Source organism: Brassica napus, chromosome A9, assembly GCF_020379485.1.
Source record: "Brassica napus cultivar Da-Ae chromosome A9, Da-Ae, whole genome shotgun sequence".
In the NCBI taxonomy this organism is placed as follows: Eukaryota; Viridiplantae; Streptophyta; class Magnoliopsida; order Brassicales; family Brassicaceae; genus Brassica; species Brassica napus.
Genome location: NC_063442.1, coordinates 28227309 through 28245498, shown reverse-complemented (window position 1 = coordinate 28245498; position 18190 = coordinate 28227309). Strand labels below are relative to the sequence as shown.

Sequence of the window (18190 nt, the reverse complement as noted above, 5' to 3'; positions counted from 1 at the left end):
TTATATAAAAATAAATGAAAACAAAAATCTGCGCGGTTGCACGGATCGAGTTCTCGTATCTCTATTATTTTAGTCATTTGATTTAGTTATGTGTGTCATTTAATTTATTCAAACAGACTTATATTAAGCTTAATATGCATTTATATATAATTAATGCTAAAAAACTATAAACTTATGTTTAATGTTTTATAGCATATTAACTGCATATCGATCCATTTCTTTTGATTTTTAATTCAGTCAAATGTGTTGTATCTATTCTATTAAAACTGAAACACAAAATAATATTTATATATTTGTAAGTGAGTTTTTTACATCTTCTTCATTTCTTTTTAACTAATTTGAACACTTCATTTACTGTATTTTCCAAATAATTTAAATAATTTGACATCATTTAATATAAAAGTACAAAACAGAAATTGTTTATTTCAAGTATTTTATTACATCTTTAGCATTCATTTTTTCAGTTTTCAAAACTACTTTCACTAATTGTATTTACAATAATGTTTCAACGTCATTTATTTTATGTGTTAACCATAATAATTTCACATGTTTGAATGGAAATTGCTCCATTAGTGACAAGAGTTCAAACCGGTTTACAAAAATAATTATGTGTTACGTAATCAGAGAGACATAGGCATTTTCGTATATAGATATTTTTCGGGCATCGATTTTTTTGGATTTTAAAATCAAAATCTGTGTATAAACCATGGCAACAAATATCTAAGTATACAAAGCGTATTGTAAATTTCCGAATGGGTTTGAATTAGATTCGTCCACGTCCAATAGATTCGTAGAAACCTAAAAATATCTAAATAACTTATATTTATATACTTAAAATGTTACTAAACAATTTATAAATAAAATAAAATCAATTTCGAGGGGCGCTCAGATCAAGTCCTAATATAGCTCAGGACGGATAAAGTTCAACAACATAAGGAAAAAAATTAATAATACTTTTGCGTAATAATTAAATGCTCCACTATAGAGCTGATCGATGTTTCCATTTTCTAACTGAACTCAGAAACCTTTATATCCTACTTGCGATTTTTTTTGTCGTCTCCTACTTGCAATCTATCGCCCTTCTGGAAGTTTTTATTGTCAAATGTTTGGACAGCTGATACAAGTATGAACAAAGATCAAACATAAATTCTTTTGTGTAATAATTAAAAGTTATGGCAAATTTACTACTTCCTCCGTTTCACAAAAATAAAATTTTTAGTTTTTTTACACATATTAAAAAAACATTAAATCATTATAATAAATGTTTCGTTTTTTGCAATTTTCAAATTTTAACATTTTTTAACCAATAGTAATTCAATAAGATTAATTAATTTTTTTTGAAGTTTACAATTTTTGCATAGAAAACACAAAATATATATTTTTGTGAAATATTTTTTTTCTAAAACATTTATTTTTTTGAAAAGGATGGAGTAATAATTTTATGTAATAATTAAAAGCTCAAATTTAGAAATGATCGATGTTTCCCATAATCCCATTTTCTAACTGAACTGATGAGAAACCTTTACATCCTACTTGTGATTCTATCGCAGAAGTTTTTTTTTGTTTTCGTCAAAGTGTTTGGACAGCTGATACAAGTATGAACAAAGATCAAATGGAAATTCTGGTGTGATATTATGTCCAGATTGTAATTGGATGTAGAGAAAAGCAATCAAACATTGTATTCAACAATAGTATTGAGTCTATTGACCTTTACTTTGCCATAACTTTTAACTTAATGGCCTAATAAATCGTAAATACTAAAAAATTGAGTTGAACAAAATGATATTCCCTCCATTTCACAAAAATAGATTTTTTATATTTTTCACACATATGAAAAAAACACATTAAATCACTATAATAAATGTATCATTTTCTATAATTTTCAATTTTCAACATCTTTTAACCAATAATAATTCAATAAGATTAATTAATTTTCTTGAAATTTACAATTTTTGCATAGAAAACACAAAATATATATCTTTGTGAAACAATTTTTTTTCCAAAACATCTATTTTTTTGAAAAGGAAAGAGTAATTCTCAATGATCTAACATTAAGATTTGTAACTATTATATTCTTTAGTATCTGAGGAATCTAAACTATGATATCTAAAACCGATTAATGAAATATGTAGAAAACCGATAAAATTTAGAAAAACCGAGTATTATTGCTGTTCGAGATGCATTGGTTAACCAATGTATAGGTGAACTGCGGTAAAAATATTAGAACTTCAATCCCTATAATAATTTTGAGAAAGACTTGGGTTCACCCCTATGGTGAACCTTTAAGTTCACCAACTAATCAAAAATTAGCATATTGCATGTAGTCTTTTTCGTAAAAGGAAATAAAATATTTCGAATTTACTTCTTAAAATAAATAGATAAGAAAATATATATATATTAGTAGCTGTAAAAAAACATTTTTTCTAAAAGTTGTTAACTTCCACACTAAATCTTAAACCCTAAATCATAGACACTAAACCTAAACCCTAAACACTAAACCCTAAACTCTTAGATAAACTCTAAACCCTTGTGTAAATCATAAATTCTTAGATAAACCCTAAAAACTAAACTCTAAAAGTTAAGGTAAACCCTAAACCCTTGGGTAAATCTGAAATCCTTGGGTAAATCTTAATCCTTGGGAAAATTTTAAACCATTGAATAAAATCTTTTGGGTTTAGGGTTTTACCCAAAGGTTTAGGATTTATCCAAGAATTTAGAATTTATCCAAAGGCTTAGGGTTTAGTGTTTAGGGTTATGAATTTAGGGTTTAGTATTTATGATTTACTTAAGGATTTATGATTTACATAAAGATTTATGATTTACATAAAGATTTAGGGTTTACCTAAGAATTTAGGGTTTAGTGTTTAGGGTTTAGATTTAGCGTTTATGATTTAAGGTTTAGGGTGGACAGCATTAACAATTTTTTTAAAAATATTTTTTTTTTACAACTACTAATATTTTTATTTATTTTTATCTATTTATTTTAAGAAGTAAATTCAAAATATTTTGTTTCCTTTTATGAAAAAGACTATATTTAATATACTATTTTTTTGATTGGTTGGTGAACCCAAGTTTTTCTCAATAATTTTCCACAATCTTAAATCATTAGTTTTGTTCATGTGCACGTATCTCCCAGTAAGTTATTTACACAAATAAATTGTTTTTTCCAAAACAGTTATACATAAAGCAAGGGCCCAAATTAATGGACTTTGTGTTGGCAGAAAAAAAAAAACAAATTATTAAACAAAACTGTCAACTTGTGAGTTAGAAACAAAAAGAGCTCGCGCAAATGATTTTGGACGGAATAGCTGATGTCTGTATCATGGTATTCTGGCAATTAAGTTCATCTCTGTTTCCTTTGCTTTATCCGGTTTATTGTTTCTCTTTATATTATTGTTAGATTTTAGATACAATACAAATTTAGCCGCAGAATAATACTTTATGTTATAAGGATAAAAAAATTGAAAATATTGTCAATTTATGTACCTCGTTCTAGAGAGAAAATTGCTTATAGTATTTGCAATGAGTACATTTGCCATTATCGAAATGGATGAGCAATGATGCATGGGCTACTAATGGTGTTAATTCATATTTATTCCACTAGTTTTATTTTAAATTATCCATGCCTCTGATCTTGACTTGCAAGAGTCGAACATCTTTACGTATTTGAAACGACAAAGCCAGAAAAATATCGGTAAAAAGCGAATAATAATCGGTTTTTTAACAAAAGAGAATAATAACTAGTTCTCAAAAAAGAGAATAATAATTCACCTGATAAAAAAATCTTATGCTTTAAAATATAAGATATTTAAAATATTTTTTTTTTGTTATCAATATAACAGACTACACTTTGACTTTGTAAACAAAACTGACATTTTTATATTCTGAACGACAAAAGACGATTGTGTTCAAATGCGTGTAAAAATCGAATTTAATATTTTAGATTCATTTAATTTAATTAAAAGGTGATTAATCAATTATATTTTAAATTTTTATTATTATATTGATGATTTTAAATTTATATATTTAGTGATATTTAAAATGAAGTTGATTTTTAATTCTTATCTTTTAACTGAATTATATATCATGAAGCATATGAAATATTTGTCATTTGCCGTCACCCAACTCTGAATTGTCCCCGTAAACACTACTAGTTTCAATTTCCAAAATAATCACTAGCATATACTATACTCATTGTTCAGTAACTTCATCTTGGATGATTAATTTGGTAAAAAAATACTCGAATCTTACAACATATGTTGGTTTTCCGCAAACGTCAAAGTTAAGATAATTTGAAAAATTCAGTTACAAAAAAAAAAAAAAAAAAAAGATAATTTGAAAAATTAAATGAAGTATTTATGAGCTGATCCTATAAATATGAATATTATCTGCTAGAGCTACGTAGAAACTAGGTTACTAGCACGAGTCTACTTACTTCTATATTAATAGTGGAAACTCTAATTAATAAACGTTGAATCTGTAATTGGCGGCGAACCTTTTCCCATCTACAAGTTGGGACGTCTTTCATGCGCGCCGCAACATACGCACTCGTTAAGACTACACTACATTATCATGAATATCAGATTTGAAGTGTGGTATTCCGAAGATGTGGAGGACCCAGTGAACCACTAGCCGCCATGGATCTAGCTTAGTAAATCTATGTTCTTTTCACAAAGTAAATCGTGATATACAAGCAGTGGCGGACGGAAGTGATGAAGAATGGGGTCACGTGCCCCCAACTAGTTTTTATTTTCCTTTAGTAATTAATTTTAATATAATAAAGTTTTCATCATCCTATAATGAAACGTAATGAAATAAAATGTTGTGCCCCCATCTAAATATCTAATTATGATTCTGCATCCCCACTGTATACAAGGATATTAATATTGACTAACTAAAATACTAATTGTTTGTACTCGTAGCACAGTTGCAGCATTATAAGAAAATATGAAAACCGGCACTAAATCTAAGCATTTGAATATCCGCTATTACATGGATTATTTCATATTTTAGATATTTCAATATTGTAGGTCTAGGATCTATTCGGGTACTTCAGAATTTTGATTTAAATTTGGTTCGGTTCATTTAAGTTTGGGTCAGGTTTGGATGCCCAAACTCTCGAAAAACAAAAAATTTGGTTAGTTTGTATAAAGTTTGGTTAAATTTGACAAGTATAGTTAAGTATTTCAGAAGTTTCAGTTCTTTTTGGTATTTCGATTTGTTTTTCTTAAAATAATTGATAACTTCACGTTTTATAATTGTAAATTTGTGAATTGAGTTATTTTAAATCTAAAAGTAATTTATGTTTGTAAATATAATTGTATTTACAATATTTGGGTTGTTCATTCAGTTTTCGATTTTCGGATATAAGAGTAGAATCCGTTCAGATATTTTGTTGGTTTTGGGTTTGGTAACATTTTTGGATCATATTTGATTCGGATATCAGTAATTTTACCAGACGCATATACCATGTGATTTATATCAGTTTTAAAGAAGTCCCAGATAAATATAAATGTTTTTGATTAAATAATTAAGGACTACGATCAACTTACTGATGATAATTAAAACTTCTATGTATTTGCAGAAGTTTTATGATTTTGGTCAGATTTCATCTCTAGTAGGCACTTTTTCTCTACAATTCTACCATCAACATTTGACAGGCGAAAACCAAACGTTTTATGGAACAAATATTTGATGGAAACCATAATTTTCTAGAAGAACTATTGGAGATGTTATATTATGGGGGGAGTAGTTCGCCGCCTTAAGCACTGGTTTGATCAAACTGAGTTTCTTGAATGCTCATTCCAAACCTCTAGGAAATCATAGAGAACTACATTAATATCTTTTGTACATTTGGTCATTTTACCTGGTCCATTGTATCTAGGAATAGATTAAACGTTATGTATTCTAAATAGATGTCTTTTCATCTAGAAAATTATATTAGATCATTTGAAACATTGTTGATACATTGCTATGTAAAAATCCTCAACCATAGTGGATCATCACAACACACTAAAATAAACACACAATAGAGAAAATTAAGTCGAAGAACACATGAAGCCACACGGGTGATAGATAAGATTTGAACTCTAAAAAATTACTACAAATGCACGATAAAAATAGTATTCGGATTGAATCCACATATATATATCAGTACTGTTTTACAACAAATTTGTGTTATAATGTAGAACAAAGAAAATTAATATTGTTTGGTTGGATTTCTGAAACTAAGCATAATTATATATAATCACACGAGAATTCAATGTATAGTAAGAAGCATTACACACTGGAGGATTCACACGGATCACAGCCCCACGAACATAGAAGCATGTTTTTTTTTTTGGTCACTGATGTAGAAGCATGTAGAAATAGAAAATTATATATAAAAGAAATAGTTAAGCAACGTTTTTTATTTATAGTTAATCTACTATGGTGGAAGTAACCACTATAGCCATGTTCTTTTCTCAAACGCTGACGGCAGCAGCAGCAGCAATCAAAAACTACACCTTTACCATCGGAAATGCATCGCCGGTAAAACAACACCAAAATACTTTTTCAGTCGCTGCGACAAATGGCGATAACAAAATTTGACGCCAAAAAATATCAGCTTCAACAGCCTCTCGTTTTTCTGTCTTTTCAATTGTGCTAGCGACTAAATTCACTTTCATAACCGTTCGGTTAATTTGTCCCCATCGACGTGTTATTCTTTGTTGGGATTTTTGCAAAATTGACCTACAACTTAAAGTCAAACACAAAACTAACCTCCTTTTCTTTTTAAAATTGGTTTTGCCCTATTCACCCCACAAGTTCATATAATTTACGAAAATGCCATCAATTTTTTTTTTTTTTTTCGAAAATGACATTTTTACTCTCTCACCCTCATCATCTTCAAGTAATTACAAGATTGCCATTGTCATCAATACCACAACCACCATGAACAACCAATTTGAAGCTCTTAATGCTCCCAAAATCGATTTACCCTTCTTCTTTTTCCATTCTTGTGAACTAAACACAACATATCTCTCACTTTCTCTCCACAATGAGCTAAAAAAACCCAAGATTTTGATTCTAAAATTTTTATGGTTCATAGAGTCATAGAAGCTAACGATTATGGGTGGGTGACTTTCGTTTGTGATTATGTGTGCTTGGAGAAGCCTTATGTATGCTAAGGAACTTATCTCACCAATTTAAGGTATGACATCGAGTTTTTTTCCAGATCTGTTCGTCAGACGACTTACTTGGGAAGTCGTCTGGCTGTAGACGACTTACCTTTCAGTCGTCTGGCTGTAGACGACTTACCTGGAAGTCGTCTGGTCAACGCAGAGGTTATTTTTGCAATTGACTTTGAAATCTGTAACCTGAGACGACTGAAAATTAAGTCGTCTACTATTGTTTGGTTTCAAAAAAAATTCCAAAGAAGCTAGACGACTTACATTTCAGTCGTCAGAGGTTAGTTTTGCATTTGACTGGATTATTTCAGAAGTTTGACTTTTTGGACGACTTACATTTCAGTCGTCTAGTGAAAATTAAAATAATAATATTTTTTTAAAAGTAGACGACTTAAAGTTAAGTTGTCATAGGTTAGTTTTGCAATTGAAAAAAAAAACTTCAAGATTTAATTATACACAGACGACTTATGATTCAGTCGTCCACCAGACGACTTAATTGTAAGTCGTCCAGGACTTTTTTCCGAGATTCTGGTCAAACCTCGTAAATCCTGGACGACTTACATTTCAGTCGTCTGGTGGACGACTGAATTATAAGTCGTCTGTGTATAATTAAATCTTGAAGTTTTTTTTTCAATTGCAAAACTAACCTATGACGACTTAACTTTAAGTCGTCTACTTTTAAAAAAATATTATTATTTTAATTTTCACTAGACGACTGAAATGTAAGTCGTCCAAAAAGTCAAACTTCTGAAATAATCCAGTCAAATGCAAAACTAACCTCTGACGACTGAAATGTAAGTCGTCTAGCTTTTTTGGAGTTTTTTTTAACCAAACAATAGTAGACGACTTAACTTTCAGTCGTCCGAAATAACAGATTTCAAAGTCAATTGCAAAAATAACATCTACGTTGACCAGACGATATATAGTTTAGTCGTCTAGACAACTTAGATTGAAGTCGTCCGCGTCTTCTCCACTAGTTTTTAAGTCTTCTACGTTAGTTTTTGAATAACTTGTATTTTTAAGAGTGATAAGTAACTTCAAGATATGTAAAACTCATATTTACAAAATATGTTATCTCCCTTAGTTTTACTAAATTTGACTAAGTTTTTCAATGCAAACTTATAAAAAATATGATATGCTTTGACTAGTTACTATTGTTTGTTTCCATCTCTTACCAACATTCTTGTTTATTATGATGAGAAAAAGGCCATTGGAGTTTATTATTGCATATGAAAGATCCAAAGATAAGAAAAAGGCTACTGAAGTCTATTATTTCATTGATTTGTAAATGTGTAAACACATTGTTAGCACATTTAATACATCTTGGAAAACATTATTACTGATTTTACAAAAAATTCACAACTAAAAGAGTATACATGCAATTCACAAAACAGACCACAAACAAAACTATTATAGATCATTCATCTACAAAGACAAGCTTGGATTCCACTTGAGTAGACAAGACCAGACAACTTTTAAGAAGTCCAGACGACTTCTAAGAAGTCCAGACGACTTCCAGGAAGTTCAGACGACTTTGCCAGAAGATTTTTAGGAAGTTCAGACGACTTCCAGACGACTTTACAGGAAGTCCAGACGACTTTTAGGAAGTCCAGACGACTTCCAGACGACTTCCAGACGACTAACAAGTAAGTCGTCCCAGAAGTCTTCCAGATCTGAAAAACCTGCATATTAAATCCAGATCTGAAAAACCTGCATATTTAAAAACGTTCAAATGGCTTAAAAACAGAAAAAATGAGTGGAAGATTAGATAAATCTACCTTTACAGAACACACAAAAATATATATCTAAAAATAATAGATCTACCTTCAAATTAGTGGAAGATGAGTACCATCTAATTAAAAACCTGCAAAAAAAAAAAGATTAGTAAGATAGACATGAGACAAAATTGAAAAATTCATATAAAGTTTGGTGTTTTCAAGTCAAAGAGATTAGAGTGGGTTTGGAGAGTTTTAGTTTGGGAAAAAAGTAAGAACTTTATACAACAAGAAGTTACCAAATGAAGAAAAATCAGACATAAGAACTTACCAAAACGCTCAGAAAAATCGAGACGACTTCCTAGAAGTCCAGACGACTTCCTGGAAGTCCAGACGACTTCCTGGAAGTCCAGACGACTAACAGGTAAGTCGTCCCAGAAGTCTTCCAGATCTGAAAAACCTGCACATCAAATCCAGATCTGAAAAACCTGCATATCCAAAAACGTTCAAATGACTTAAAAATAGAGAAAATGAGTGGAAGATTAGATAAATCTACATTTATAGAACACACAAAAATACATATCTAAAATTAATAGATCTACCTCTAAATTAGTGGAAGATGAGTACCATTTGATTAAAAACCTGCAAAAGAGATAGATTAGTAAGAAATACATGAGACAAAACTGAAAAATTCATATAAAGTTTGGTGTTTTCAAGTCAAAGAGATTAGAGAGAGGTTGGAGAGTTTTAGAATGATGAACATTACATTTTTGTTGCAGCCATTTGAGAGGAGGAGAGAGAATGTGTAAATTTTTCTTTATATAGGGAGACAAAAAATCCAATTAGGTTAAACATTTTTGACTCAGACGACTTACATTTCAGTCGTCTGGTGAAGAAATTAAAACAGACGACTTACATGTAAGTCGTCCAGAAGAGTTTAATATTTTTATCGGGAAATTAAATATTTTTAGCGGGAAACTAAAATAGAAGACTTTCCAGACGACTTACAAGTAAGTCGTCTGGACGACTGAAATATTCGTCGTCCGGGTAAATTATTCAACAGACGACTGAAATATAAGTCGTCCACACCCTAAACATAACCCCTAAACTTAATTATCTAATTAAACACTTCATAAAACCAAATCAAACTTGAAAAGTGTTTACTATACACAGAAATAAACACATAAAAGTGAAAACTAATTTTTGAAAAAAAGATTTTAGTTTTCCAAAATCTAACCCTAACAATATATACAATACTACAACATATGTTTGCCAAACTCCTAAACCAAAGTATTTCATGATTCACTACTTCCACTTATCTATCTTCAAAAGAAATCAATTTTATCATATCTTAATTTATATCAGTTTAAACTGTTTATAATTACTTGATTTTTATTTTTTACGCATCAAAATATTTTTTTACAAGATTTATAAATTATTTTTAAAATAAACTGGTACCAGACGACTTACACTTCAGTCGTCTAGACGACTTCCAACATCTCAGACGACTCAGACGATTTACTGGGGCTATATTCGTAAAAATGACTTCTGTTTTTTTGTTTGGTCACAAAGGACTGAGCTGTAATTTCACTAGGCTTTTAGGTTAGTTTTGCATTTGATTCAAGTTTGGGTATAAGTTTGGGATTAAAATCAAGTTGTGGGTTAGTTTTGGCAAAAACCCCTTCTTTGTTTAAGAAAACTTCCTCGTATATGTTTTTCATGTATTTAATCAAACACTTTTCATGCGTTTAATAACCTAAGATCATAAACTAAATTGTGATGTAATTTTATTTATAGATTTTTATCAGTTACATAATTAATTTATATGAAAATATTAACATTATAGTTGTGAGAAACTTTTAGAAATTCTTAGTTAATAATACTGCTCTAAATTAACAGGTTAAATATTTTGAGGAGGTATTCGCGGTCTGCAGACTTTATGGTGGAAGAAAGTTGATGTCAGCTTCCACTCCACCTTTTGGCCTGCCTTAGCTCATAACAATGCTCACGTAAACTTTCAACATATTCACGTTGGAGCTGTTTTATCCTTTCTGATATGAACTAAATTAAAAGAAATTTGGGTCTTGTAATCAGGTGAAAAGTGAAAGACTTTACAAAGCAGGAGCTGGAGTTGTTGCAGATAGCATATAACAGCAAGAGTCATCACGTTCATCAAGGCCAGCTTGTAGACTCTGTAAGTCTTTGAATGTTTAACCGGTTAATGTTGTGTGTCCAGTTACTGCCTGCCGCAAGAGTTAAACCATTCATGTCTTTCTTTCTTTTTTTTAACTTTACAGTCTGAGAGATTGATGCAGATCAAGCACGTTCATGTCAGATGATGATCCAACTTGATGAAGTTATAAGGAAGAGCTTGAAGGTTGGAGTATGAAGATGTCGGTTGTAGCCAAGTGTGGCAAACACTTTAGCTCAGCCAGAGGGTCTTATTAAAAGAGTGTTATTAAGAGCACGTGAGATGCACATGCAATTGCTAATAGCTGACTCTATATAAGGCAGCAAAGGTCTTCTTCGTCAAAGAGAAAAGAGAGCGAAGAAGAGAGAGAAACGACGTCATTGTCTTCTTTGTTGGAGCTTCAAGAGAGATAGAGAGAGAGACCAAGAGAGATAGAGAGAGAGAGAGAGTACACAGAGAGGTTGTATATTCTTGGGGTATTAGGTAGTATCTTCTTTAGGATTCTCTTAACCTTGTAAACCGATTAGAGTGTGATCGGTGGTGAGTGATCTTCGTGTATAAATCCGTCGGAGGTGGTTTCCGATTCATCTATATAAGTTGGGGATCGAAAGATCCTAACCGGATGTAGCGGTTGGTTAACACCATGAACCGGGTCAATTGAGTGTGTTCTTGATTTGTGAAGTTCACCGAAATCGATCAGAAGCGGAATTGACGGAACTCAATTCTTCAACAATTCACATTCTTAATTATTTCTTTTTGGCCAATCATAGGAAGGAAGTACAATCCAATTATGTACATTATTTTCTTGTATTATCTTGGTGTTGATACCACTCTTTATAGATGTTATAGATAAAGGTCTCTATAGATTTTGTTTCCATTTCAAAATTACAGATTCATTTCGAGCTTTATAGAAAGATTCTATCCATTTTGTTTTATTCTTTTTTTTTTCAAAATCGTTGTAGCAAGAACTTACATGCGTGGTTCAAATAGCCATTTAATACTTAGCTACATTTCCATTTGGGTCTAGAATCCCACCAAATTCTTTTAATGAACATACATAAACATAATAGTTTCCACAACAGAAAATGGTCTAACTGAATCCACTGAGAAAAAAAATAGATGGCAATGAGAAAAAATCGGGTTCCAAGAATACAACATCCGTACAAAACTTAAGAACCATAACCACTATCTAAAAATAGATATAAGATGACATGTTTGTGTTGTTTTGTCTATTTATTCTCTATAAAAGGAGATCTTTGAGTAGATTTATCATACCGTCTCCTCTCAACGAAAGCTTACAAAAAATTCACCCTAAATACTTTAGTTTATAAATAAAGCTCCCAAAATCTAAGAGAGGAGAAGACAAAGACTTACAAGAAAAAAGGCATCATAATGGCCAAATTCTTCATCGTGTTCCTTGCCTCTGCCCTATGTTTCACCACCCTCCTTCACTTGGTGGCCGCTGATGCCGACGACTTTGACCGTTTCAACATCACGGGCTCCGTCTACTGCGACACATGCCGCGTCCAATTCGTTACCCGCCTCAGTAAATTCCTCGAAGGTAATTAAGGACGTTCTCTTATCAAATTCATTTATGGATCGATAGTACAATCACTAGGAACATTTATTGCTTTATATAATAGATCCCTTTTTTGGTTTTTAGTGGTTTGAATTATGAAGAAAGATACATTATGGTTTTGCTTTGAAAATGAAAATCTATTTTTTAAATATTCTTCGAACAAATATACTCGTGGTTTCACATTTTTAATCTTTAATTAAAACAAGTATTATTGTGATTTTGCGTGATTGAAATATATACCAACATGCGTAATGTGATATGCATCTACTCACTGTTTAGTCAAGGGTTTGCAATTTTACATTTTGTGTCTGTATTTTTCATCTCTTAAATCATTCTACATTTATTTTTATTTTCCATTTAATTCCTTTAGGTTTACAGATTACTTATAAAAAAATCATTTAGTATTCTTTAATCGTTGCAAGAAAATACCAACATAGTGTTTTAAATAAGCGTTCTCAAACATCTAGACATGACATGCTGGCTATTCACATGTCTTATTTTAGTTCGATAAGATTATTCGTTGTGTATTCACAGGGGCAAAGGTAAAGCTTGAGTGCAAGAGTCGTGTGAACCAGACAGTGACACTGACCAAAGAAGCTGTGACTGACAAAGACGGAAAATACCAGATGGAAGTTATGGGAGACCACGAAGAGGAACTGTGCGAGATCATCCTCGTCCAATCACCGGACGCAGAGTGTGGCGAAGTGAACAACGAAGAGTTCCTAAGAAACGCAGCAAGGATCAGTCTCACGGCTAACGATGGCATTGTCTCTAATGAGATTCGAACCATTAACCCACTTGGGTTCATGAGGAAGACTCCTCTCGCCGATTGTCCTCAAGTTTTCAAGGAGCTTGGAATCGTCCCTGACGTCATCTTCTAAGCTTAATACCGATATACATCGATCTCTGAACAATTTTAATTTTTGTTGTAACTCTTTACATTTCGTATATAACAACATTTATATTTGATTTCACATGTTATGGGTAAAAGATACTTAACTAACGCTGTTTTCTTCTGTTTCATATCTTGTGTTTGTGTTCCAACAACCTTTTCAAAAATGATTTGATTACCTTTTAAATTTTAATTTTCGGGAGTTCTTATTTTAGAATGACTTGAACACAAGCATGACTTTTAGAGAAAAAAAAAAAACAAACTTCATTTTCATGTCGCTTAACGTGAAAGAATCATACGGAAATAAAAGCTAAAGGCACAAAAATAAAGCATTGCACACTTTTTTTTAAAACACAACTTACTTTCATTAAAAATATTAAACTTTTCGAAGTATTTTTGATGTTTTGAATATATTTTAGCTATTTTAGATATTTATACTATTTATATATATATATATATATATATATTTATTTATTTATTTTGAACAATTTAAAAGTATCTTGTATATTTTACATGTTTTTAATATACATTAAATCTAAAGATAATTAATATATTTAAATATATGAATCTATTTCACATACACTCGGGTCTCGGCTCGGATCGGATTCGGTTTCGATTCTTTAGATACCAAAATTTTGAAGCCGTTCGAATATTTAATCAATTTCGATTCGAGTTTGGTATTACTTTTACGGATCGGATTCGATTTGGTTTTTTGAATTCGGATTTTTTGTCTAGCCCTATTCAGATAAAAAAGAAAGGCAAAATGAAACTAGTTCGACCCAAAATCATAGCATATATGCACAAAGACAAAGCCTAAAGCAGGCAATATAAAATATCAAAGTTTTTATATTGGGTCTTGGCTAGTGGGCTCGAATCTCATGACGTTCGTTTCCACGTCGGAGTGTACGTTTCCTCTCTTTAAAACGCTAAATACTTATAAACGTTCAATCCCCAATTGGAAGGAAATGACAATTGTAGCCTTAAATAGAATTGGAAATTACGTAAAAAAACCAATACCTTTGTCTTCCCAACCAAGACAGAATAATAATCTTCGACGACGATTCTGCCGATTCATAAAAGTGAGTTTCTTGCCGGATCGGTCTACGTTGGGTTTGCTTATCAGATCTAATTTAGTTGTGGGTCCTTTGAAATCAAAATCTGGTTGGGTAGATTCTAGGGTTTATATCTGATTAGTACGACGAAATTGAACTGAATAGTAGAATATGTCTCAGTGATTACGTAAAGTTAGGGTCACAGTTCTGTATCCTTGGTAATTGATTTGTGTTCTCCTCTACCTGTTGCTCCACTAAGCTTGTCTTTTTGATGTACTTTTCTTATTGATTCTTGTTATGTTTATTTTAAAGAGATGAAATTGAACTGAACGGTATATGTTTCACTGATTTCATCTTATTAAAACTGTGTTGCTGCCTCGATTAAGCTTTGTCTTGTTGATTTATCAGACAATCTTGTTAGAGTAGGAATATGTCTGAAAGGCTATGGTTTTTATGTTGCAGAACGCACACAATGGTTTCGTTTCCCGCTACAACAGAGACAATCTCTGTAGCTCTAGAAGCCAACAGCTCAGAAGCTATTCAGATACTCTACCAGGTCTTGGAAGACCCTTCTTCATCTCCAGAGGCTCTCCGTGTCAAGGAGCAAGCCATCACCAACCTCTGTGAACGTCTCACCGAAGAGAAGAGAGGCGAGGATCTCCGGACGCTGTTGACCAAGCTGAGACCCTTCTTCTCTCTAATCCCCAAGGCCAAAACCGCGAAAATCGTCAGAGGGATCATCGACGCCCTGGCCAAGATCCCCGGAACGACCCATCTCCAGATCACTCTCTGCAAGGAGATGGTGGCGTGGACCCGCGCCGAGAAGCGTACTTTCCTCAGGCAGCGTGTGGAGGCAAGGCTTGCTGCTCTTTTGATGGAGAACAAGGAGTATGTTGAGGCGTTGGCGTTGTTGACTACTCTTGTGAAGGAGGTTAGGAGGTTAGATGATAAGCTTCTTCTTGTTGACATTGACTTGCTTGAGAGCAAACTTCACTTCTCGTTGAGAAACTTACCCAAGGCGAAAGCTGCTTTGACCGCAGCGAGGACTGCTGCTAACGCTATCTATGTTCCACCGGCGCAGCAAGGGACCATTGATCTGCAGAGTGGGATCCTTCACGCTGAGGAGAAGGACTACAAAACGGGATACAGCTACTTCTTTGAAGCCTTTGAGTCTTTCAACGCTCTTGGAGATTCGAGAGCTGTTTTCAGTTTGAAGTACATGTTGTTGTGTAAGATCATGGTCAGCCAAGCTGATGATGTTGCAGGGATAATCTCCTCAAAGGCGGGACTCCAGTACGTTGGCCCTGATCTTGATGCCATGAAGGCGGTGGCTGATGCACACTCGAAGAGGTCCTTGAAGCTGTTCGAGAATGCGCTACGTGACTACAAGGCGCAGCTGGAGGATGATCCAATTGTCCACAGGCATCTCTCTTCTCTTTATGATACGCTTTTGGAGCAGAACCTGTGCCGTTTGATTGAGCCCTTCTCACGAGTTGAGATAGCTCACATTGCGGAGCTGATTGGATTGCCGGTTGACCATGTGGAGAAGAAGCTGTCTCAGATGATTCTTGACAAGAAATTCGCAGGTACATTGGACCAAGGAGCTGGGTGTCTCATCATATTTGAAGATCCAAAGGCGGATGCGATCTACTCGGCTACTCTTGACACCATTGCAAACATGGAGAAGGTCGTTGACAGCCTTTATGTCCGGTCTGCCAAAATCATGGCTTGAATGAGTGATTGACTTCGTCGTTCTATCTATTTCTTTACTCCCTTTTTCGGTTTCTTAGTTAATCGTTTGGACTCGAAAGTGAAACTGTTTGGATCGTTCCCATTACAGATGCATGTATTTGTCTTTACTGCTTTACAGTCTTAGGATTTGTTTACGTATGAATGTTGCAGTTTCCTTCTCTTTCAACTTTGAATGGTTTATTTACTGCTCTGCATTTATATGTTTCTGACCAACCAAGAAGTAAATTCATAGGATCCCACCAGTTCTTTTACCAAAGCAGGACATGACTTGCACACAAGTCTTCGTTTTGTCGCATTCTTTAATGTGCTTTTGAATATCTGTGAACTGTGTTACCTTTTGTTGAACAGAAAAAGTGGTTTGGATTTAGTATATATAAACCAAACCAAACGAAATTAGATATGGTTATAATATGATAGATAATTTTGATAGCTGAAAAAAAAAAACCAAAAAACTGTATCGAAATCCGGATGAGCAGGCATAGTTATGTCTATAGAGTCTCGGCGCAGAACGTATCTAATGTATAATTCTATTTTTTTTTTCCACCTTACTAGTTTAGGCTTGTACCGAGATGATCATCTTTGCCATTCATTTTATTCCAACATTAGAATGTGTGGCATATTATTACCATCTTAATGTTTGATCTTGGTATATATATTTTGCGGATTAGAGTTTTCTGTAAGATATAAAACTAGTGGTGTTTTAAAATTAACTAGACCTTGATCCGCGCGTCCGCGCGGGTGTTTCTATTTTCGATTTGAAATGCTATAATATTTATTATAGGTTATTTAATTGTTATATTAAATATTTTATATTATATTGTTATATAAAAGTAAATAATTGACAAGCAAATATGGTTGCAGACAAATTGGCAAAGGGTTTACTTCAACCAAGAATTACGTTTCAAAGTTTTAATTATGTTCCAATGTTTATAACTTCATCTTTGCATCAAGACTATGTATGTTCACAATATCATTAATAAGATGTTAGAAGTTAAAAAAGAAAATTTTAAATAAGGAATTACATTAGTTATTTATATCTAAATGGTCGGAAAAGATTTTTGTTAATCATATAGTTTGTCTGTGGTAGTTTTTTTAATTTTATAGCCATAAAAGTAATATTTGATATATTTTTATACTCATTCACTTACATATTTTAATATATTTTGTGTATATATTTAGAAAATGCATAAGTCCATATTAGATTATTAACATTATTGAGTTACAGATCAAAAATAGTATTAGAAAATTTATGTATATTTGTAAATTTGAATTCAAATTTTTAAAATATGTTCATGCAATAGAAAATCTGATGAACATAAGAAATATACTTAATGTTTGGAATATTTGTGAAAGATTTTTGTGGTTAAATTTTGATTGTCTAGTTAGGTAAATGTAAGGTTATAGAGCTACATTGGGGATGATTGGTTGAGTTTTATCTCCCTACTTTAGCTTTATTTATTTTTAAACCACTAAATTTTACCAATCATGTTGTAGCTTTACTTTTAAAAATTAAAGTCTACATCAAGTTTTTATTTAGTTTTACCAATCATGCTTTACCTTTACTTTTAAAGCTATAGCAAAAAAATAAAGCAAAACTTTTTCTTATGTATTTTAGGCAAAAACCCTGAATCTTTTTTTTCATAGGTTGTAGAATCTGTAAATGAAAAAAAATATCTATAATATCAAATAAATTATATAATCATAATAAAAACTGTGTTAGGAAGTATTTTGATATTTATCATAAATGTGAGACCTTAAATGTATGGGAGTATTATGTTAAGTAATTAAGATATTTAAAGATTTAAGGAATAATTAGTTGTTTTCTTAATAGTTTGGAATT

General features: G+C 32.1%; 2 protein-coding genes across 4 annotated transcripts; both read left to right on the top strand.

The window, feature by feature from the left end:
• The first annotated feature begins 12338 nt into the window (after positions 1-12338).
• LOC106364700 (pollen-specific protein-like At4g18596) lies at positions 12339-13677 on the top strand. The gene is made up of 2 exons (XM_013804223.2): positions 12339-12636; positions 13189-13677. The coding sequence occupies exons 1-2, from the start codon at positions 12468-12470 to the stop codon at positions 13533-13535; spliced, it is 516 nt and encodes a 171-aa protein (XP_013659677.1). The 5' UTR covers positions 12339-12467; the 3' UTR covers positions 13536-13677.
• An 830-nt stretch (positions 13678-14507) lies between these two features.
• LOC106367412 (26S proteasome non-ATPase regulatory subunit 11 homolog) lies at positions 14508-16544 on the top strand. Of its 3 annotated transcripts, none has more exons than XM_013807176.2 (2): positions 14508-14625; positions 15061-16544. In XM_013807176.2, exon 2 carries the CDS (start codon positions 15071-15073, stop codon positions 16328-16330), a length of 1260 nt encoding a protein of 419 aa, XP_013662630.1. In that variant the 5' UTR covers positions 14508-14625; positions 15061-15070; the 3' UTR covers positions 16331-16544. The 3 variants fall into 3 exon arrangements, with proteins under 3 accessions (XP_013662630.1, XP_022548382.1, XP_022548383.1); XM_022692661.2 differs by having other exon boundaries at positions 14573-14682; XM_022692662.2 differs by having other exon boundaries at positions 14615-14816.
• The last annotated feature ends 1646 nt before the right edge of the window (positions 16545-18190 follow it).

Excerpts from the sequence above, each read along its gene's own strand:
- LOC106364700 (XM_013804223.2), top strand. The coding sequence starts at position 12,468 with ATGGCCAAATTCTTCATCGTGTTCCTTGCCTCTGCCCTATGTTTCACC. Across the intron at positions 12,637-13,188 it reads CCTCAGTAAATTCCTCGAAG|GGGCAAAGGTAAAGCTTGAG; the intron begins GTAATTAAGGAC and ends GTGTATTCACAG.
- LOC106367412 (XM_013807176.2), top strand. The coding sequence starts at position 15,071 with ATGGTTTCGTTTCCCGCTACAACAGAGACAATCTCTGTAGCTCTAGAA.